Here is a 24,137-nt window from a genome sequence, read left to right on the forward strand (position 1 = left end):
ATGTGCACCTTTCTTCCGCAGTATGGTTTCCTGCAAGATAGGACCTTGATCCACAGTGTAGATCTGCCTACCTTTCTATGTAGGAATCTGAGCAGGGTCCTTTAAAGTGCCTTGGTTTCATAGAAGGATAAAGTTACAGCCAATGACCTTTTCTTACCTCCCTTCTTTGGTAATTATGTATCAATATGGGGATGAAAGAGTGGAGTCCCAGCTGCATAACACTCTCCCCTCAGAGATTCAGCTGACACCATCAGTGGTCTTTTGTCACCAAGTTAAGAGCTGCCTGTTTATGCAGGCGTTTGGGTCATGCAAACTGTAGTTGATATTGGGCGTCCCAGTTTGATGAGATTTGCTGATTGGTTGTGATCTTATGTACAGCAGTGTAACTGTTATTTTATACTATGTGTAAAATATTATTTGCACCCTGCTATTTTTAGCTGAGCTAAAAATAGTTTAATAAATAAATATACATTATCATATAGATTTATTAAAAAAAAATATTTTTTTATTTGAATAACACCAGGCGTCACTGTTAATCTTTAGACGTCTCTTGAAGACTCTGTACGCCAACAGACCTATTCAGTTGCTTATGATTATGAGCAAGTCATTCTTGTGACTATTTTGCATCAGTTTATTATATTTTATTTATTGCAGCACCTTGATATTGTATGTGAGTGGACTGTATAGAAATATTTTTACTTATATTGTAAATAAATGTAATTTTTTGTGAGATATCATGAGGTGTTGTACGCAGAAACGTCTGTTTGCACATTAGTCAGTTCCTAACATCTCAATTCTGGTTGTCCAACAGCTTCCGTAATGTTCAATTTTCCTGACCAAGCAACAGTCAAAAAAGTTGTGTACAGCTTACCTCGTGTTGGAGTAGGAACCAGCTATGGCTTGCCACAAGCTAGGTATCATGATATATCTTATTTCCTGTTTTTTGTGCTAACTTCAGAGTAGATTCACACAAGATTGTCATGTGATGATAATGCATGAAAGCTTGATTATGTGGAGCATCTATCATGCGAAACAAAATAAAAAAATTCCGTCAGTGATCATAGTCACGGAAACATTGCATTACTTTCAAGTAAAATCATTTGTGGGTGTCATGTCCATTCACTCTCAGATCGCTTCCTGTTCAGACAGGAATCATAATTGTTAAACAGGTTACTGCCAGGTGTTGTGGAATCGTCATCAAGATGGAATTAACAGATTACTTTTTAACAGTGCAATTCTATAAATGTTTATTCCATCCCGTTGACTTCATTGGCGACTCACAGGAAAGTATGTTTACAATTGCAACCTAAATTACTTATAATATACATTCTTTTAAAAGTATAATTAGAAAATTCCACCTTCACAATCATTGTATTTTACTCTGTTCCACTTACAGGAAAATTATTGTTTAAATTGCTGGGAAGTGTGTGGATTTTTTACTGTTTTGGTTTTAAAAAATGTTTCCTACTCTACTGTTACAAGTCAGAGACTCTCTATCCCTTTGTGTAGAAATTAGATTCTTATGTAGGGATGCCTGTTCACTGGCGTTTAATGCTAACAGCACAGAAAATGTATGTAAGGATTTTACTTATGTTTAAAATGTCATAAACATGATAAAGATGCTCACAATGGCAGGGATACTGGTTATTTAGAAGATTTTGTTAACCCGCAGCCTCATAGGACACAGTTCACCAACCAACACTCTCCCATCTTCTACTGAAATGCTTACTAGTCATGCTGACACACAAGTGCTTAGGGAATATTGCTTCCTTGGTCTGTTGAGATGTTGCTGTTTTCCAATAAACAAAAGTAACATTTCCATATGCACATTTGCGGTAGTATATCCAAAAGGTAATGTGACTTGATCAAAGCTGGGCAGATTTAGAAAACACCACAGTAGTGAGTCCTTCCTATGTTATTTGAAACATAAGGGCATGGAACCAATTTACTGTGCATAATTTATTTAACTCTGCCACAATAATTCACACTCCATGAATTTCTTCAGCTATCTTACCAGTAGGAAGCTATCAGAAGAGATTTGTTTTGCATCATATTCTGTCAAATCAGAAGGTAGCATCCAAAAATAAAAGCCCTTAAAGGATCCAAGTAATGCCTAAAAATAAGTAGATTGTACTAATACTGTGAGTGAAATAAAATATTCCAACATTTCCAAAATGCGAGTGGAACAAATTTTTCTACTCCACCATTCTGTATCATACAAAGTTAGGTCATTATATTGCATCTATGATTTCTGGGGGTATAGTTCTTTTACACCAAATATATAACAGTCCTTATAAAAATTCTATAAGGTAAGTTAACATGATCCCCATCCAGCAGATGAGACCAACAAAGCTGAAAGAGAGGGGCTTGCTTAAGACCACTGAGTGAATTCATGATGCAAGTGAGATTTTAAGCAGGAACTACTACTACTATTTACTTAAATTTGTATGCCACCCTTCTTCCGAAGATCACAGGGCAGTTCACAACATAAAAATAGAAAATGAGAACACAAAATACATAATAAAAACAAGAACAAGAAAAAGAAAAACCAGTAACCCCCCCCCCAAAAAAAAATCATTTAAAGGCCATACAGCCAAAGGCCTGGTTAAAGAGAAATGTTTTCTCCTGGTGCCTAAATATATGAAGGTGCCAGGCAAGCTTCCCTGCAGAGTGCATTCCACAAGTAGGGAGTCACCACAGAAAAGGCCTATTCTTGTGTTGTCACAATCCAGACCTCTCTTAAAGGAGGCACACAAAGAAGGGCCTCAGACGATGATCCAATTAGGTTCATATGGAGAAAGGTGGTTTTTGAAGTATTGTGATCCTGAGCCATTTAATGCTTTAAAGGTCAAAACCAGCACTTTGAATTGGGTCCAGAAACTAATTGGCAGCCAATGCAGTTGGGCCAGGATTGGTGAAATATGTTCAAACCGTCTTGCCCCGGTGAGCTACCTGGCTGCCAAATTCTGCACCAACTCAAGTTTCTGAACCATCTTGACAGGCAACCTTACATATAGCATGTTGCAATAATCTAGCCTAGAGCTACCAGAGCACAGACGGCACAGGCTATCTTTGTCCAGATAGGGGTACAGCTGATGGAAGGCATTCTGTACCACTGAGGCCACCTGAGCCCCAAGCGACAGCAATGGATCCAGAAGTATCCCCCAAACCACATACCTATGCCTTCAAACGGAGTGTAACCCCATCAAAAGCAGGTAAACTATCAATCCAGTGTGGGGAACCACCCACTAGCAGTGCCTCAGTCTTACCTGGATTGAGCTTCAGTTTGTTGGCTCTCGTCCAGTCCATTATCTGATTGCAGTTCTGCACAGCTACTCTCATACAAGTTCAATTAAATTTTAAAAGATTCATGAAAGTATTACTATAATTATATTGGATTGGATTGTGAACCTAGTGTTCACATCTAGTGTCCCTGTTAGCATGTATTCTATATGTTCTAATAACAACTAGATAGTCTTTTCCAACAACAGTGTGAAAAGGAATACATATTTCTGAGTTATAAAATGCTAATAAGTTGGCAATATAGAAAGAACTATTAGAATGTGTTCTTTGAATTTAATTCCTAGACGAATTTCTCTGGCCACTCCCCGTCAACTGTATAAATCTTCCAATATGACTCAGCGTTGGCAACGAAGGGAGATTTCAAACTTTGAGTATTTGATGTTTCTCAATACTATAGCAGGTAAGTCTTCTGTCTCTTTAATCCTTCATATTATGTTTATGTTTGTCAACTTCTTGAGCACCGTGACTTGATAGAATACACTTATCTATCTGGAATTTAGCTGTGGCTGTATGATAGATTCTGAAAAACTCACATTAAATTTTATCGAAAAATGCACAACCTATCACCCAGACTTCAAATTTATTTATGGTGGTGGTGGTTGTTCTTTGCTCTCCTTCTGCCATTTCCTTTGCTGACAGCTTTGTCTGAAGCTTTATTAGAGTCAACAAACCATTGCCAGTGTGTGTCTGGAAATAATAATGGGAAAATGTAATTTCGCTACTTCGTCATTCTTAGCAACAGCAACTAGACAGCAAAATAACAGTAGTATCCTGCCTAGTACAGATGTCACCTAGGTGGTGTTATGATTAAATTGCAGCATCTTCCCTTTTTTAGCACCTTGAACTGGAATGCATGAGAACTGATCTTTAAAATTAGGCCCACGATTGAAAACCTTTCTACATGACTTAATGAGAGGTGGATTCCACTAGTACTTGAAACTAATTAATGCATGCTGGCTTGAAATATAAAATGATATACAAGGATTTACTGTTAAAATACAACAGCATGGTTGTTGTACCATTAATATATCAACATCACAGCATCCAAAAATAATACAAATCTTACCACAGGTAAATTTTCTCAGGTGGAATGAAATTCAGCTGAATGTCCATTGAGCCTTAGGTAGGAGCCGAAGGAATATGAATACACACACACACACACATACACACAAAACACGAAAAAAGTGCAAACATGTTGGTATTTACTTTGTATCATATTCTATAAATATATGGTTAGTAAGTCATGCTTAGACCTGGGCCAGGCAAAACTATGCAGACCAGATACATTTCACTTTGAAAATGACTCAGTATGATTAATTTGTTAGTCTGTAGCATGGGATTTATTGCAGTAATAATTCAGTACTATGTAGAGCCATAAATCCCATTTAATGAATTTTAGATGTTAGAATAACCTACCATAATAGTGGATCATTATGCAATGACATTAACTTTCTTAAGCTAGTACGCTATAAATACTTTAATGATAATATCTAGCATTTATATAGCACTTAGAGTGCTCAAAAAAATTCACATAAATTAGCTCAAGAATCCTGATAGCAATCCCATTTGGTAGCCTAGTATTATTGTAGATTTCCCTTTATCAGGATTTTTCTATACAGTATTCTTTTCCTCTCCTTTCCGCCTGATTTGAGATGTAAGAACTCATTTACCAGTAAGCAGCAACCATTTCATTTTTGAGTTTTCCCTTGCCTAAATAAATGAACAGAGACATCTTGGGTCATCTTTTATTGAACCCACTGTGTTGCCTTAGCCATGAAGGCTTTAAGGAGAGCCCTGTTGGAGTGGACCAGAGGCCCATCTCATCCAGCATAAATCCAACCAAGTGTCTGTTGGAAGTGCATAAGCTGAAGAGCTCAAGACAATAGCCCTCTCCCATTGTTGCTTCCAAGCAACTGGCATTCAGAGGCATAGTGACTCCAGCCCTGGAGGTAGTATATGGCTATTGTTGCTAGTAGCCATTGAAGACTTTATCCTCCATGAATTTGTCCAGTACCCCTTTAAAACCATCTAAGTTGATGGCCATTGCCATAGCAAATTTAATATATTTATTAAGTTCTGTGTGAAGAGGTACTTACTTTTTCTGTCCAGAATCGCCCATTGGATGATCCTATCAATAGTCTCTCTATTCGCTTTCTGCACATCACACATAATTTTAATTCCTTTCTTGTCTGGGTTTTTCTCTCTCCCCTAAACTAAAACCCCCCAGCAGTTTTTGCATAAAGGAGTCGCTTCATTCGTTTCATTAGAATTGGTTGCCATTTTCAGTTCTGTAATATCCTTTCTGAGATCTGGCAAACAAAATTGTTCACAGTATTCCAAATATGTTACATTAAATATTTTATGCAGATATTGTGATATTAGCAAGTTTCAATCCCTTTCTTAATTCATCCCTATTAAGGAATTTGCCATTTCCACAGTTGTCATACACAAAGTCAGTGTTTTCATTGAGCTGTTCATGATCTTTTCCTGACCAATCACCATCAGCTCAGAATCCATCAGTGTATATGTGAAATTAGTTTGTTTGTTTTTTTGCACCATTGTGCATCAGTTTACACTTAAACTGAATTGCCCACTTGCTCAACCTAGCTCTAGGACAGGGGTTGTTTCCTGGTGCCCAACAGTCCCCTCCCCCTGCTGAAAATAATCTTGAAAGATGCATTCTATTGTAGCCAATATAATAGGTTGTGGTGGCCACAATAGTTTATCTGGTTTGCAAATGGGTCCATGGGCCCCAAAAGGTTGACACCGCCTCCTCTACACCACTTACAAACAAGTTTAAAAACGCTGGTCCTTGGGGGACCACACTTCTTCCTACATTCCTTCACTGTGAGAATTGTCCATTGCTTCTTAAATCTTTGCTTACTGTTCTTTAACCATTTACTGATGTCTAAGAAGACCTGCCCTTTTATCCCATGACTGCTACGTTTACTTACCAGTAAGTGCCTTGGAGAGGGACTTTGTTGAAAGCTTTTTGAAAATCCAAGTAAACATTAGGGATGGAGGATAATTTTGCTTGGTTTGTATATTTAAGTGAACTAACCTAATTTGCACCTCTTAGAATTATATACAGATCAGAATGTAATTATTCAGATTTGACACCTCTAAATTTAATGATACAGTTTTTGGATGAAGACACACACCGACATCAATTTAAAAATATGTATTTTAGGATCAATTACATTAGGAAATGTGTGCATTGAGACAAAATATGTATGTATATATGAATTTGCATACAGTTATTTAATAAAAATCCACAGATTAATGCAGAAATTGGACTGAACAAATTTATGAACAAACACATGAAATAGGCTAAACCATCCATGTCTAGTATACACTCCTATCCACATGCTTAACATTCTCAAAGAACTCTAAACAGAGAGAGATGGGACTTGTATATGCAGAAACTATGTTGTTTCATCTTAAGCAAGACTTGTTTTTCTATATGATTGATATTTTCCTTCATTCATGCTTTCCACCAGTTTACCTGTCCACATTAAGCTAACTAGCTTGTCATGGATTCTGGATTTTCTGTGGATACCTTTAAAAACAAAAATGTGTTACATTCACTGCTTGCTAGTCCTTCTTCCTTCTTCTTGCCTATCCATTTGTTTGAGGGAGATAAGCACCTTGCTTGATGCAGTTACACTCCTCATCAAATAAAGTTTTGAAGGTAAAGGAGTAAGTAACATAGCTGTCATGGATGGTTAGGGACTAGATCTAAATCTGTATTCAGTGAGCTCAATAGAAGTTATTGGTGCATAAATGAGATTCACTACATGAGTCTTTCTTAATCTGTTCACAAAGCAGAATAGGAATATAATAATACATTTACAGATTAGAGCTTTAGGAGATTTACAGTGTAATCCTGTATATGTCTACTCAGAAGTAAGTGCCACTTAGTTTAGAGGGACTTAGGCTGCAATCCTATACATATTTAACTGGGAGTAAGCCCCATTGTGGGCTTGCTTCTGCATAAATAAGACTAGGATTGCACTCTAGTTAATCTTAATGGATTTGCAGACGTTCCTCATATACTAATCTCATCCATTTAAAATAATGCTCTAAATCAATCAAAGAACTGCAAAATCTATTCACTAATAAAATAATAATAATAAACCAGCAAGGAAGTTACTAAAAGTAAGGCGAACATCTCATCATTTCCATAACTCTATCTGTAGTTTGCAGTCAATATGGTTGTTTGGAGTCTGAGAGCTCTTCTTTTGACAAGCATACCCAGTTGCTTTCTCTCCACTTCGTTCTGCTCCCAAGGTCTTCACCTCTTCTCTGCCCCTCTTGTCACTGGACATATTTCATCATGTTTACAGCGCTGTGTGGTTTCTTTTTCTTTTTCCAAAGGTAAACATGGCACTCTGCTACTTATCAGTCAGTCTAAGTTTTATACTCTGCCTGCCCCTGGCTTTTGTCTTCATTTTGTAGACGTAGGACTTCCTGACTGGGAATTCCTGAGAATTGAGCAGAGTCAGAATTATTTATAAAATTCTGACTCTGCACAATTCTCAGGAATCCCCTGCTTTATAGAGAGGAGAAGGAGAAATCACTACTTTTACTGATTCAGCGCCACTTTTCTCACTAGAAAATGAAAGATGCTATATGTAATAAACAATTAAAAAGTACAGAACTGCAAGCAGTATACTCTCACTTTAATTACTATAATATTAATAAAAGATCCTTCCACTGGAAAAGATGGAAGAGTCAGGTGGTTCAGTTTGGCAACCAGAATTATGTCTCACTGCAATACTTGCATCTGTTTATAGGTAGCAGGTTAATCATGTTTAAGATGATATAGATATAGATATAGATATAGATATAGATAAAATAAAAAATAATATACCTCATATGTCACAACAGAAAATAGTGAATGAGGAAGAAGAGCATGCAGACTTGGTTGTAAATGATATTCTATAAGAAGTGGAAAGTATTTCTTAACTAAAACACATAAAATGTTAAAGCTGTAATTAGTAAAAATGAATATTCACACATATCGTTAGCTGAAAATCATACACTAAAAAGGGTGAGCAATATTCTCTTTATTTTAGATGGAAAGTATTTTTAACATGTTAGTAGAAAATTGACACATTCAGGTAATGAATTCAGCCCTACTTCTTCCCTCTCCATTTAGCATTTTCCACTTTTTTACTCTGTGATGTACAAGCCCTCACTGGTTAATTATGTATATATTTAGTTACTGCATGTGTTGGGCTTATTATTGTCATCTAATTAGATGTAACTTGAACTGCTTGCATCTAGAAAAACCATTAAAAATTCTTTCCTAATGACCTAGAGATGACAAAATGTCTGTAAAGTGTGAAGAAGTAGACAAGCACAGGAACATCGCTTTTAAAGAGTGTTAATCCAGATGCTGCAATCATCTAATTAAACAATATTTTGCTGTCATTAACATTTTCACCAAGGAATTGCAGTTATAATTTCTTTGTCAGCTGTCTCTACATCACTTTACCTTCAAGACTGAAGTGCCATATAAAAACATTAAATTGGATGGTTTAATTAAAAAGTTATTTTTAATGAAGAAACATATTCCAGTATTTCTGAGATCTCATTTTCTGTGCCTCAGTTTTTATTGTTCAAGTAGATTAGTGTCATAGACTTGCGATATTTAATATTCAGCCTTTAACATTAATCTCTATAAGCCTCGTTGAAGGAAAATCTGCTCCTTCAGTAAAGGTAAAACATACACCAATAGAGGCTTGCATGTCTGCAATTCATTATTTGGATAAGGAAAAAATCTATGAAAAGTCTTATGTACAAACAACTAAGGACTGCATGGGGAAAAACAAATTCCTTTTTAAGCCTCTCCTGGTTGGCTCAGTGCTGTGCAGCAGGCAACTGCGATGCCTGATGTCTCACGGGCTAAGGGAAGCAAGTTCCTTTCCCCCAAGAGATGCACACACAAAGTAAGCAGTGCAGATTCCGTTGTCTGTGTGCTGATCCTGAACATGGGCTCTCCAACTATTTATTCTGATGGCAGAGTTCATTGCAGGTTGATCCAGCCGGCACATCTGAACTACATCATATCAAGAGTGCTAAAAAGTTTGCATTGCCTAAATGTGTGAGGTGTTGCTAAAGAATGCAAGGTTGTATAACCTGCAATTCGTTAAGCTTACCTTGCAAAGAAAAGGTCTGATTTTATGCCTCCCTAGGATTGAGGAAAGGGTGTGTGTGTGTGTGTGTGTGTGTGTAATATACATGACAGGCTGCAAAACAGGCATTGTGAGCTGCTTTAAGCTTGGAGATGCTCACAAGTCTTAGGGTATTATATCTGAGATTTGCATTCAAGTCCTTTGCATGTGACCAAACAGGATAGAGTAAATGGCTGTTGAGGGAGGATGGAGTGGCCTCATTCTGATCTCTACGTGTCAATTGGATCTTTTGCACAGAGCTTACATGTATACAATTTGTTTGTGTGTAGGTTCCTTCTTTGCACAACCAGGTACCCCAGGGTCAGGATTCCTGATTGAGGAGAGAAAGTTTACACATGTATACTATGTGTGCCACTGTGATTCTATGTCCCCCAATGCATGTTTGTTCCACATGAAAAGAACTTGGATGCAAATAAAATACATGTAAATGGTAGCCTGCTTATGCTATAATTTTCATAGAATCATGGAATTGGAAGTTGGAAGGGACTCTGAGGGTCATCTAATCTAACCCCCTGCAATGCAGGGATCCTGCCCACAGCTGTCCCTGCGTGGGCTTGAACCACCAGCCTTCTGGTTAGCAGCCAGACACACTGACCCATTGTTTTGTATAGCTATTTTTCTCAAAACAGGTGAAATTCAGAATGTGATATTACACAGATATGAAGAAAAATCTTTGATTGGTGTATTCTGTTTTTTATCAGTTGTTCAGTTGTCCTGTTTAATAACCATTCCATATCTTCCACGTTTCCCCCCACCATTTTCAGGACGTACATATAATGATCTAAACCAATACCCTGTATTTCCATGGGTATTAACAAATTATGAATCAGAGGAGTTGGATCTAACCTTGCCAGGAAACTTCAGAGATCTTTCAAAGGTATGTTTTAACTACTTGTTTGTCGGAATTATTTTTATGAAAGGAAAAAGCACCCTTCTTGGAGGAAAAGTAACATTCCTTGTTACTATGTAAAGGGACATGCCTCTCCTGTATCTCCACAGCCACAGCATACACTGTAATTATCCAATGGTTCGACTTTGCCCCCAAAGGCACACTCTTCCATGGTCTCCCAAGACAAATGGATGAAAACATAAAAGGATCTGTGGCAGGATCTCTATTATTTAGGTCCACAATGAAAGCAACATATCATTTCAAGCAGCATGCTGCCGCCTCACATGTATGTTTTTAAAGAAGATGGTGCCCCAAAACCCAGTACACCTCTTTGTAATTGCTTAGGGAGGCCTATGCAAGATTCCCAAAGACAAGGCAAGGATATTGGTGTTCAGTAGTGGATTTCAGTCTGTAGAGCAAGATTTTCAGCAAGTTTTAATGGCCTGCACTTGAGTTTAATCAATTGTTTTAAAACATTGGGCTGAGGGGAACCAAACAGTAGATTTTGAGAATGCATATTCTTTTTGTACCTTTTAAATGACAACAACAGTGTCATCAACACAATACACACTCTCATGAAGCAAAATTGCTCATAGCAGTAATCACTTAGTGCGAATATTCAAAGAATCATAGACTTGAAGAGTTGGATGGGATCATGAAGTCATCTAGGCCAATCCCTACAACACAGGAATCTTTCTCCCAATGTAGGGCTTCAACCTATGACCCTGAGATTTCTACCAACTGAACTATCACAGTCGCATTAAGTTCAATATGAAAGAAGTTATAAAGGATCCATAAGGAATTTTTTCATTAGACCCAGCTGTGTAGAGAAGCACACTTTTCATGTGCTTTCCTAGACCACACAAAAACAAATAGAAATTAATTCATAACCTGAGGTAGGGATAGAGGGAAATAAAACCCTTCTTATAAAAACAGATAAATTAATCTGGTTGCCTAATTGTATTTCTGATTATGGTTTCATAAGTTTTCATAAGCTAATGAGACTTGCCAAACCTGAAAATTGGATGGAAACCAAGTAAAAGTGGATAGGTGTAAGAGGAAATAGAAAGTTTGGTAATGTATGAGTCAGCTTTGACTCACTGAACTGGCATTTGTGCAGGTGTCCAAGAATACTTAGTGTAATGTGCTGTTCCTTTGGAGGAATGTGGTCCACCAGAACTTTTAACTCTCTGTATTTGCTAAAGAGTTACCGCTGTTTGTAAGAACCTGAGTTCACTGAAAGGTCCCGTACACTTCTGCATTTTGTTGGTTGCTTCTTGTACATGTAAAGCATTGATTTGCTTAAATTAATGCCTTTATGAAAAAATAACCCAAGATATGTTGCAAATGAAGTTATGGTTGCTACATCTGCAGCACATCTACCATACCAAATAGTCTATCATAAAGAAGGCAGATAAAGTTTCCTGTTGTTTTAATAATTTTTGAATGAAGTTTAAAATATTTTTCCCACCTGAGACTTAATTTCATTATGGCGTTAAAAATCAGGTGCCATCACTATCTGTTATGGGATTGTAGTTTACCAGCAACAGGGCTTTTCGGGGATCACTCTGTGCTGTGGTATTCCCTCACCAGCAAGATCCAACAAGCCTGCTCAATTTATGTTTTTAAAAAGTTTCAGAAAATGTTTATTTCTCTTCCTCTGCAGCTTTGAATTTTGTTGATGTTGGTGTGTTGCTGCTCTGTTTAGACTTCTGTCCTGTGTACATTTAACTAGGGAGTAATTATCACTGAAATAAATTACAGTAGTACAATAGGACTGTACTATTCATTGTATTATCCTTATGATTTGTATTGTTTCATTTGCACTGTGATCTTAGGTTAGAATTTAATTTCCCGTCTTGTTAGCTTATGGCAGAAAGTGTGTGTGTGTGTGTGTGTGTGTGTGTGTGTATCACACCCACCCAAAAAACCCCACACCCATAAACATTTACATTAAGGTTACCAGATTTTTTTTTCAGTGAATCCGGGGACACTTTTCAACTTCAGTTGATGGGGATGGATTTTGTCAGGGGACTGATCTGTAAATCTGGGGACTGTCCCCAGGTAACGGGGACATCTGGTAACCTTAATTTACATACATACGCATATCTCTGTCAATATAAACTCCCCTCACTGCAATAGAACAGGCTGATTCTATTAAAATGTCTCACGTGTGATACTGTGTCATGATACTAGTACTGTTGACATCAGCTTCAGCCAATTTTAAAGGTACCCAGAGTGATTTGTGCTGCTGCTGCTAAAGTCCTGTCCATTATCTAGCAAACTGCTTGCTGGAAGAAACTGTCGCAAATATGCACCTATCAGAGATGTGTGAATGCCATTACATGGCACAGAGCACATGCAAGGGGAAGCACATGTAAAAGTGCCAAGAGATGTAGTTGTCATTCCTACATAGAACTATGAATGTTTCTGTTCTAGTGATAACCAAAATACTGCAAACATAATCAAAGTCCATTTATGCTCTTGAATTTCAATAGGCTTAAAGCATGCCTAAATGCATTTCAACTTTTATGTTGCGTTTCAAATGGAGCTGGTGAAAGTGTATGGCTACAAATATGAGTTGTGCACCAGAAAATCCTCAATTCAAAAATCATTTTAGCCATGCACTCATTTGCCTTAGTCCTCAATCCCTATAAGGGTATAATAATTTTTTGGCCTAGTTTATGATGTGATGCTATGTGTTGTACTTTGGGAATTAAACAATACTATACAAAAGCAGAAGTTATTATCATATTATTGGTCATCTTCCAGAAAATTACCATATTTTTCGCTCCATAAGATGCACTTTTTTCCTCCTAAAACGTAAGGGGAAATGTCTGTGCGTCTTATGGAGCGAATGCATGGCCCCTGGAGCCAAATTGCCTAGGGGCCAAAAGCAGATTGTGCTCTTTTTTTTTTTACAAAGAGAGAAGGGGGTGTTGAAAGGAAGCCGCTGAACAGCTGTTCAGCAAGTGATCGGGAGAGAGATAAGGCTCCCTTTCCAGCCCCGCCCCCTCTCCATTGTTGAATGTAGAGGGAGGCTGTTTGTTTCCCCAGCAACATGTGACTGGCTGATTAGATTATCTGTCTGGAAACTGTAGAAATGGCTATAGGACTAGAAGCTGCAGAACTGTGAGTTGGACCCCATTAAAAAGGGGGCTTTTCCTCTTTGCAAAAAAAGCTGCACCACTTTCAGCTGATTCTCAAAAAAGCAGGGCTTTCCCCTTTGCAAAAAAGCTGCACCACTTTCAGCTGATCCTCAAAAAAACAGGGCTTTCCCCCTTTCCTCCTCTAAAAACTAGGTGTGTCTTATGTTCAGGTGCGTCTTATGGAGCGAAAAATACCGTGTAAATACGGTACTTGTGGCTGGGTGCACCATTGGAATTTTACTTACCACACCACACCCAATCTCAAAATCTTGTTGGATGCAAAATAGATGTTTAGGGAACCAGATGCTCACTGCAAGAAGGGAAAAGGCTTCAGTCCCCCACCCAAATTGGAATGGAAATCCCTCCTACAGGGCCAGGAGCCTTGGGCGTAGGGGGAGATCCCTGTTGGTGACAGAGGCGGAGCAACCTGCTCCGGTACCCGGAGCAGCATGCGTCCGAGGGGGCATGGTGTGCATCCCAGGGGGTGTGGTGTGCCGCCCGCTGATGGTGTGGCACATGCCCCGGGAGGTGCCGCCGATTGGGGGTCGGAATTTTGTCACCCCTCCTTTGGAATGGCACCCGGGGCGCACCACCCCCCCACCCCCACCTCGGAACACCGCTGGTTGGTGACAATGTAGCATGAAGGACTGCAATTCAAGAGACAAAAATTTGAAGTTTAAAGTACCCTTGGATCTAGACTAATATACTTCAATAGACTATTGCTAGTACTGAATTAATTGGCAATTATTTGTTAAATCGCTGCAGCTTAATTAAATCATATTTTAAAACAGACACTTCAAAACAGGCTGTACTCCTATATACACTTATTTGGGAGTAAAGCTCCATTGAACTGAACAGAGATATTTAGTTACGTACTCTAAATGCAAGGGATTCTAGTTTTGTATAAAGAGGAATGTGCATTTTGACTACTAGTTGTCAATTTCACCTCTGTTTTTATAACACTGTTTTACTGGGATTTATGTATTGTATTTCTGTATGATGCTAGGATTTTTATCTATTAAGTGGTTTAGAAATGCTTGAAAGAAAAGGTTTAGAATACACAGACATGTGCATATTCTTTTTTGCATTTTTGCCCGAAAATAAGGAATTTCCTTCCCTCTTTTTTTTCTAGGAAGTGACCTATAAATGTACTCTCAAAGTAGGTAATTATTTCTATAATTAGTCAAAACAGCCCCAGGAATAGTGCTTTGGAACATTAAGGACCTAGAAATCAGGACAATATACAAGGCATTTCACTGTTGCTGTAAATAAAAGCCCAAAATTGACAGCTATAAAATGTGGCTTCTGTTTTTTGTTCAATATATCCAATTGCCCACTTTAACCAACAGTGTTTTAGTGAACAATTACTGCACTGTATTTTCTTTACAATGCAGCACTTGTCATAGTTCCTTTCCTTTATATTTAATTATGTATTTTAATTGAAAGTTTAAAAAGTTAGCCAAAATATCGATCAAGGTGTTCTATCAGTGAGATATTTCAGGCTTCTCGAGCTTTATTCAAGACATACATGAGGTCAAAGGTTGCATTTATTGTTTGACAAGTTGAAAAGCTAATGAAAGAGACTGTCATAGATACATACATTATCTCTGCACTAACAAACCATCAGGTGATCTGCTTCTTTTCACCTTGATTGGACCTTCCTGTACAAAATGCCACTAGGCATTCATACAAGGAGTATTTTTGCAACCTTTATGGTATGCTAGATTTCCTTTAAGAGTGGTACTTTAATGTGGTTTTCCTGTGCAAAATTGTATAATGCTGATTCCTAAAGTGCAATGAGTACATGACTTTGACATGCTGCATTGTCACTACTCATTAAAGTGTAAATGGGTTTCCCCCCCCCCTTTTACTTCCAGTCATGCACCCTGCTAAATAAAGTAGCTCCATCACCTACTGGGGAGGACTACTAATATTGACATATGTGAAGTACATCACACACACCCATCTGCCGAAGGGAAAAATTATATTTTGTTAATGCACAAAGTGCTTGACTGGCAGAAGATAAGCATAACCACTTTCTTAAATTACTGTGCTGCTTTAAAGAGAAGGAAGTGATACCGCCTTAAGGTTTATAAATGTAATAACACAGCTGAATGCATGGAAGTGTGAGTTTTTCCAAGCAAGCAGTTCTTAATATAAGCAAATGTTTTTGATCAGGCAACCGACTGGCTACAACGATGCTGAAGCCTTTTATTTTAAATGAGCTTTTGTTCTTAATTGGGAACTAAGCAGAAATTCTGTCTAAGCTGAGTGTGTGTGTGTGTGTGTGTGTGTGTGTAGGTGTAGTGATTGCTTTGGACAGTATTTCAGTGACAAAAGATATGAGCTTGGTGTGAAAATGTTAAGTGGCTGATTCTAAACTGAGGAAATCTCCTGCTACCCTATTTGCACGAGATACCATTCTGAAAGTCATTAAGCAAGTGGCAGTCCCCAAACAGAGATGCCAACTGACCTCTATGAAAGGAAATTACAGGTGTACAGAAGCAGTATTTATCTAAATACAAGATGCTGGGAACATTCAACAGCAGAATGTTGCAGGGGATTAGACTAGATGACCCTTGGGTCCCTTCCAACCCCATAGCATTCTATGAAGGCAGTCTCCTTGCCTTCCCAATGAGTGCCTTTAGGCATCCACTTGCCCCTGTTGGTAGCAGAATGCTGACTTTGAGGAACTACACAGTGGGATCAACTGATCCTACAATAAATTGGCCAGCAAAATGGTAAAAAAGTACATCTATTCAGTGTTTTCTGTATTTCTCTGCAGAAGACTAAAGAGTCTGGGCAAATGGAATGTTAGGAAGTAAATAACAGCAATCTTCTGGTGTCATATCAGTAGGAAGATTTTTCAGGGCGGGGGAAGAAGCTGACAGCTCTAGTTTCAGCAATCATTGTTAATTGCAGTATGGTACATAAATTACAAAATGACTCTACAATGCCTAAAACCTATAATTTGTAAGAAGTAACACTCTTACTCTCTTAGTCTAATAGCATTATGTTTTAGAAACACTTTGCCTATGGTGAATAATCAAGTCCTGAATGAATATTTCCAGGCACATTTTTAGGGGGTGGAAAGAAACACTACCTTTTCAGTGGACAATGTCTTTAAACCTTGTGGAGGAGACTTACAAAGCCAGCGGCAGAGGTTCCTCTCTCCCCTTCTCATTCCCTCAGCTTATAAAGCAGATTTTAAAACAGATTTGGCACTTCCAGGGCTCTCTTGAGGCATGCTAACCCACAGTATCACTGCAGAAACATATTACGTCATGGTGTTACATTCTTCTGGGAACATTGCGGGGAGGTGAAGCTTCTCCAGTGTTAGCAGCCATTTTTAATTAGCCTAGTGTATACAGTTTCCTGTTTCTTAGGATGACGATGCATGGATGTCCAGAGGGCAGGGCCAGTGCCAGGTGGGGCTAGCAAGACAGTCACACTGTCCCGTTATCCATGCATAGCTTCTACAAATGGAGAACATCTGAACGGTCTCACCATTATATTTTTATCAAAATAAGTAATAGCAAATCACAGTTCTAAATAATAATAAAAATTGAACCTCTCCTTAATGAAGAGGAGTCATAAGAATTGCTTCTATAGAAGAAAGAAAACATACTGTCAATGTTTCAACATTACTCAGGGGTAAGCCTTTTTGCGCATTCTCTACTGTGCCTGTCACTAAGGGGAAATGTGAGCAACAAAACTATGCTTATTTGAGCAACTAAGTTGGGAGATCCTACAACTTATATGCAGAATTCATCATGCGAAAGGCTGGACTGGATGAATCCCAAACCGGAATCAAGATTGCCAGAAGAAATATCAGCAACCTCAGATATGCTGATGACACAACCTTGGTGGCAGAAAGTGAGGAGGAAATAAAGAACCTTTTAATGAGGGTGAAAGAGTAGAGCACAAAATATGGTCTGAAGCTCAACATCAAAAAAACTAAGATCATGGCCACTGGTCCCATCACCTCCTGGCAAATAGAAGGGGAAGAAATGGAGGCAGTGAGAGATTTTACTTTCTTGGGCTCCATGATCACTGCAGATGGTGACAGCAGTCACGAAATTAAAAGACGCCTGCTTCTTTGGAGGAAAGCAATGACAAACCTAGACAGCATCTTAAAAAGCAGAGACATCACCTTCCTGACAAAGTTCCGTATAGTTAAAGCTATGGTTTCCCCAGTAGTAATGTATGGAAGTGAGAGCTGGACCATAAAGAAGACTGATCACTGAAGAATTGATGCTTTTGAATTATGGTGCTGGAGGAGACTCTTGAGAGTCCCATGGACTGCAAAATGATCAAACTTATCCATCCTTAAAGAAATCAGCCCTGAGTGCTCACTGAAAGGACAGATCCTGAAGTTGAGGCTCCAGTACTTTGGCTACCTCATGAGAAGAGAAGACTCCCTAGAACAGGCATAGGCAACCTTCGGCTCTCCAGATGTTTTGGCCTACAACTCCCATGATCCCTAGCTAACAGGACCAGTGGTCAGGGATGATGGGAATTGTAGTCCAAAACATCTGGAGAGCCGAAGGTTGCCTATGCCTGCCCTAGAAAAGACCCTGATGTTGGGAAAGATGGAGGGCACAAGGAGAAGGGGACGACAGAGTACGAGATGGTTGGACAGGTTTGGCCAAACTGCGGGAGGCAGTGGAGGATAGGCGTGCCTGGCGTGCTCTGGTCCATGGGGTCACAAAGAGTCGGACACGACTGAACAACTCCTCAACAACAACAACACACTTATTTGAATACATTTGAATGACCCCATAAGATTACTTTCAGGGTCTGAAAGTATATATCATTGGTGGACTTTGGGCTTTCAAGTTTCAGTGAGACCCTGGAACAAGCTAGATGTTTCTACAAAGCAGCAGCAACTCAGAGAGCTCTACACTGGGTTCTTCTAGCAGAACATTTTAAGGATGCTGAGACAAAGACAGGGTCAGGACTTGAAACATTACTTTGTGTCCTGACTTATGAGACACTTGTTGTGGAGAACTAGCCCAATGCCAGGTAGGGGTTAATTTTTTCTGACAGTTAGAACCCTCAGGGGCGGGCTTAGCCTGGGTATAAAACACCCCTCCCAGTGGGCAGTGAGGCAGTTAAGTGCGGGGAGTTAGAGTTGGAGTTGAGCAGTGTGAGTCAAGAGATAGAGCTGGGAGTTTAGAGTCTTAGGTGGATGTTAGCAGAGAGGATAAAGAGATTGTGAAACGCATTGTTATTGATATTTAGTTTACTATTAGAGGTATTAGGCCGGTAATATTTAGAGGTATTAGGCCGGTATAGGACAACTGTTATAAGCTTATTGAACAACCTTTTATTTATCAGCAACCACAAGCTTTGTACGCAATAAACATCTTTTTAGTTCACAATATCCTCGTCTGTGGTGAATGAAGTAAGCAGGATCCAGCTAGTAGTCTGAAGGGCTGCAGCTGGGGACTGTTTGTCGTTGGTGCAGCACTCATAGACCGTAAAACGTCCGGGGGTGGGCTGTACAGGGCGAAGGGCCCGCGACATTAAAGTGGTGGCAGCGTCGGGACGAAAGATAGTCATAAAGTGGTGGTCACGTTGAGATCAAAGATCTAAAGTGTTGGCAAGCAGTGCCAAGGTACAAGAAGGATTTAAGGGTGACGCATTGTGTGAAGTGTGAGGCTTAAAGAGGATTTAAGCAAACTTCTGTGAGACTCTACAATCTAGTCAGGAAGGGGGATCGCATACACCTGGAAAGGGAGAAGGGGAATTCAGAGAGGAATTACCTGGCCCTAGGGTGTGGTGTGATAGCGCCTAAGACTGTGAGATTGTGAGAGAGTTACAAAGATACTTTGCGTTTGAAACTATTTCAGGCAGAAAGGTTTATAGTGAGAGGTCGGAAAAGTACGCTGGACAAAGTGCACTGAGGTAACTTTAGGCGTGACTTTGGACCTAAACTGTGGAAACTAAGCCTGGAGAAATAGTTTAACTGAAACATCCTTGATTTAAGTACAGAAATAATACCACCAAATAAATAGAAAATGCCACCTAGAAAGACTAAAACAGCTCTTAGGGACTCACAAGTAGAAAGCTCTGAAGAAGAAAATGGGGTTTCCCAGATTGAGGAAACCAGTACTGAAACAGTTAACAAAAATCCTACTGAGGGGACGAGTTTTAAAGCCTCAGAGGAATTTGAAAAATGGAAACTTGAGAAGGAATTTAATTTGAAAATCGAACTAGCAAAGCTAGATATTGAAAGAGAAAGGGAGGCAATGGCACTGAAAGAGAGAGAATTAAAATTACAAGCTGAAGCAAAAGAGAGAGAATTAAATATTGAGAGAGAGAGAGAGAGAGAGAGAGAGAGGCAAGAGAACTACAAGAGAAAGAAATGAAACTAAAAGAGAAAGAAATGACCTTAACTATTGAGAGAGAAAGAGAACGGGAGGAAAGAGAATATTTATTGGAAATGAAAAGACTTGAATTATCAGCTGTAGATAATAGAAACAACAACAATAGTTCCACACAAAATCCTAGCAGGGTGGATTTAAAAAGATTCCCTGACTTCAGAGATAAAGACGATCCTGAAGCGTTTATCATTTCTTTTGAGAGGGCTTGCGAAGATTTTGAAGTAAAAGATGAGGAGAAAATGCAAATACTGAGAGCTCGTATTAGTGGAACATTAACAGAGATTTATTCTCAAATGCCATCTGATCAATCCAAAGATTTTGAAGCATTTAAACAGTTGGTTTATGTGAGATTCGGAATTACTGCAGAACAACTGAGACAAAAGTTTAGAACAATAAAAAAGGTGCGTGAGGAAACATTCGCTCAATTAGGAGCTAAAACCACAAATTATTTAAACAAGTGGCTAGAACAGGAGGGTGCTGATTCTGTGGCAAAAATAAAAGAGGTGATCGCATTGGAACAATTTTATGACACGATTAATAGTCATCTGAAGTATTTAATTAAAGAAAGACGACCTAAAACCATCCTGGAAGCTGCTAATCTGGCAGATGAAATAAATGAGATCCGAGAACACGCTTATGATGCCCCAAAATATAAGGACAAACAGTGGGAAACAAATAAGTTTAAGAGAATGCAACCGCCCACAAAGTTTACCACAGAAACTGCCAAGAAAATTTTTCCCGCCAATGCAAATGTTCCCCATAACACGACTATGACAACGGGGGGGACTGAGGGAAAAGTAAATAAATATAGTGAGGGTAAAAGGCCTGAATTAATCTGTTGGCAATGTGGGAAAAAAGGCCATAGACAATTGGACTGTAGAACTGAACTCAGAACTAGGAGTGCAAATACTATCCCTCAGAAGCAGACATATTGTGTCCAAACTGTGGAGACAGAGCCAACTGCCAACATGGTTGCCACGACAACCGAGGCCCAGTCAGAGGCTGATGAGTTACCAATGGCCCAAGTTGTGAGGTGCTATATAATTCAACAAGATGACATGCTATTACACAAAACAGGAGAAGAAATTTGGGTGAATGGTAAACCATATAAAGGCTTAAAAGACACAGGGTCTCAGATTAGTATTGTACATCCTGATTTGTTAAAGCCAGAAGACTTTATTAAAGGCAAAACAATCAGTTTAAAAGGAATATCAAAACAGCCAGAAATCTTGCCAGTCGCATTAGTTAATCTGACATATAAACAATGGTCTGGAAAATGGCAAGTAGCAGTTTCACCAGAAATCCCAGCTCCAATGTTAATCGGGTGGGATCTACTTGACCATGTACAGAGTGCATTTGTAATAACTAGGGCACAAAAACTGCGACAGTTACCTCAGGAGGAAAGGCCTGATACAATTGTTGAACTGACACAAGATACAAGTATAATGCCAGTTACAAATAGTCAAGCAGCTAGTTTTGCAGCCAAGCAGAAACTAGATACAGATTTACAGAAATATTTTCAAGCCACAGCCGTGAATACAGTATTAACCCCTGAAAGCCCGGAGCGGTTTATAGTCAACAATGGGTTGCTATACAGGGAGATTCTTTTAAAGCCTAATAGAGGGGGTAATGAGATCCACAGGCAACTGATAGTACCTACTGAATTCAGAACCAAGATAATACAACATGCACATGGCAGTATCTTTGGAGGTCACTTGGGAATCACCAGAACCAAACAAAGGGTGTCCCAAAATTTCTTTTGGCCTGGGATGGGCAAGCAAATAAAGTTATTTTGTCGAACGTGCCATACTTGCCAATTACAAGGACATGGGCAAGATAAAACGAAAGCACAATTATGCCCCTTGCCTATAATTTCCCAACCCTTCCAACGCTTAGCAATAGATATTATTGGACGACTGCCAAAAGCCAGTCGCAGGGGACATCATTATTTATTGACTATTGTGGATTTTGCGACTAGGTATCCGGAAGCGATTCCATTACGAAACATAGAGACTGAAACAGTGGCTTCAGCTCTAATAAGTTATATGTGTCGGCTAGGGTTTGCAGAACAGATCGTGACAGACCTTGGAGCCTCATTTACCTCTAAACTGATGCAGCGTTTGTGGGAGAGGTGTGGGATAAAACATATCACCAGTACCGCTTATCACCCTCAGACGAACGGCTTGGCAGAACGTTTTAATGGAAGCCTGATAAGAATGCTGAGGGCATATGTAACGGAACATCCTCACGATTGGGATGACAATATACAAGCCTTATTATATGCTTATAGATCCATACCCCAGGAAAGCACGGGTTTTAGTCCCTTTGAATTATTGTTTGGGAGAAAAGTCAAGGGTCCCCTAGATTTATTAAGATTTAATTGGGAAGGACGGCCGGTTGGAGATTCGGAGAATGTAGTTGATTACCTATTTAAATTGCAAAACACTCTCAAACGATCACTAGAACTGGCAGGAGAACATTGCAAGGTTGCTCAGCACAAACAGAAAGTTTGGTATGACAAAAAGGCACGTGTGAGATCTTTTGAGCCAGGACAGGATATTTTATTAATCAGACCAGTAAAAGGGAATAAGTTACAACTGACCTGGGAAGGTCCTTTTAAAATCATTTCAAAAATGAATGATGTAAACTATATAATTCAATACGGTGAAGGCAGGCGGGTCGTGCATGTGAACATGATAAAGCCTTATTATAAAGCAGAAGGGTGGTCATTATTTGCTATTAAAGAAGATCCCCAAGACATGCCAATACCTTGTTGGGAAAGGGAGAAGAAACCCTGTCCAATAACTGACATTAAGTTGGACCCCCAACTAACGCAGTCCCAACAAGAAGATGTAAAACAAATTTTGACACACTATGCACCCACGTTCAGCAATAAACCAGGTATTGCTAAAGGGGTAATGCATCAGATTGATACGGGCGATGCCAAACCCATTGCATTGGCTCCGTACAGGATTACAGGCCATTATATAAAGACTGTAACCGAGGAAGTTCAGGAGATGTTAAAAGCAGGCATTATTGTTCCTTCGAGCAGTGCATGGGCAGCCCCTGTTCTTTTATTAGATAAGCCCGATGGAACTATAAGATTTTGTCTGGATTTTCGCCGTCTTAACCATGTGACAAAATCAGATGCCTATCCTATGCCTAGGCTCGACAATTTAATCGAGAAAATTGGAAGCTGTAAATACATATCTAGTTTGGACTTAACAAAAGGATACTATCAGATTCCAATGCACCCAAAAGATAGGGAAAAGACCGCTTTCAGAAGTCCTATCGGTTTATATGAATTTACAGTCATGGCGTTCGGTCTAAAAAACGCACCAGCCACTTTCCAACGCCTCATGGATAAAGTTTTAAATGGGTTATATGACTTTACAATTGCGTATCTTGACGATATCGCCATATTTAGTAAAACTTGGGAGGAGCATAAAGGGCACTTAAAAATAGTGCTACAAAGAATCCAAGAGGCAGGCCTAACCATCAAGGCGGCAAAATGTCACATTGGGGGCAGTTCTATCAAATATTTGGGTCATATGATTGGGGATGGGCAGATTAAACCCTTATCTGCAAAAGTAGAAGCCATCGCGACCTGGCCGAAACCCACAACCAAGAAGAAAGTGAGGGCATTCTTGGGACTGGTGGGGTATTATCGTAAATTCATCCCCAAATTTAGTGAAATAGCTGCTCCTTTGTCTAGTCTGACAGGGAAAAAAGTAACAGACCCCATCACGTGGACAGCAGCCTGTCAAACTGCTTTTGACAAGCTGAAGAACGCACTGATATCCCAACCAATACTAGCTACACCTGATTTTGGCAAGCCATTTACGGTCTACACTGACGCGTCTAATGATGGACTTGGCGCTGTGTTATGCCAGCCGGGAGCTGAGGACGAACTACATCCGGTCGTCTACCTCAGCAAAAAGTTGTTGCCTCGGGAGAAACATCTGTCGACGATCGAGAAAGAGTGTTTGGCCATCATCTGGGCTCTGCAACGTTTAAAGCCGTATCTGTGGGGACGAACATTTGAACTTTGTACGGATCACTCACCGCTGATCTGGCTACGATCCATGAAGACCAACAGCAAGTTAATGAGGTGGGCATTAATCTTGCAAGACTTTGATTTCACCATCAAATCAGTAAAAGGAGCCCTGAACATTGTGGCTGATGCGTTGTCTCGAAAACCAGGGAG

At 39.3% G+C, this 24,137-nt stretch overlaps 1 protein-coding gene across 12 annotated transcripts in view; it reads left to right on the forward strand.

Annotated features, from left to right (window-relative positions):
- Positions 1–24,137, forward strand: part of NBEA (neurobeachin) — a 364,492-nt gene that overhangs the window by 268,097 nt on the left and 72,258 nt on the right. For all 12 annotated transcript variants that reach the window (XM_033146505.1, XM_033146506.1, XM_033146495.1 and 9 more), the window contains 3 exons: positions 812–914; positions 3,588–3,703; positions 10,268–10,380. In XM_033146505.1, the coding sequence (XP_033002396.1) occupies positions 812–914; positions 3,588–3,703; positions 10,268–10,380 (332 nt within the window). The remainder of the gene's footprint in view (positions 1–811; positions 915–3,587; positions 3,704–10,267; positions 10,381–24,137) is intronic.

This window comes from Lacerta agilis, chromosome 4, assembly GCF_009819535.1.
Source record: "Lacerta agilis isolate rLacAgi1 chromosome 4, rLacAgi1.pri, whole genome shotgun sequence".
Classification (NCBI taxonomy): Eukaryota; Metazoa; Chordata; class Lepidosauria; order Squamata; family Lacertidae; genus Lacerta; species Lacerta agilis.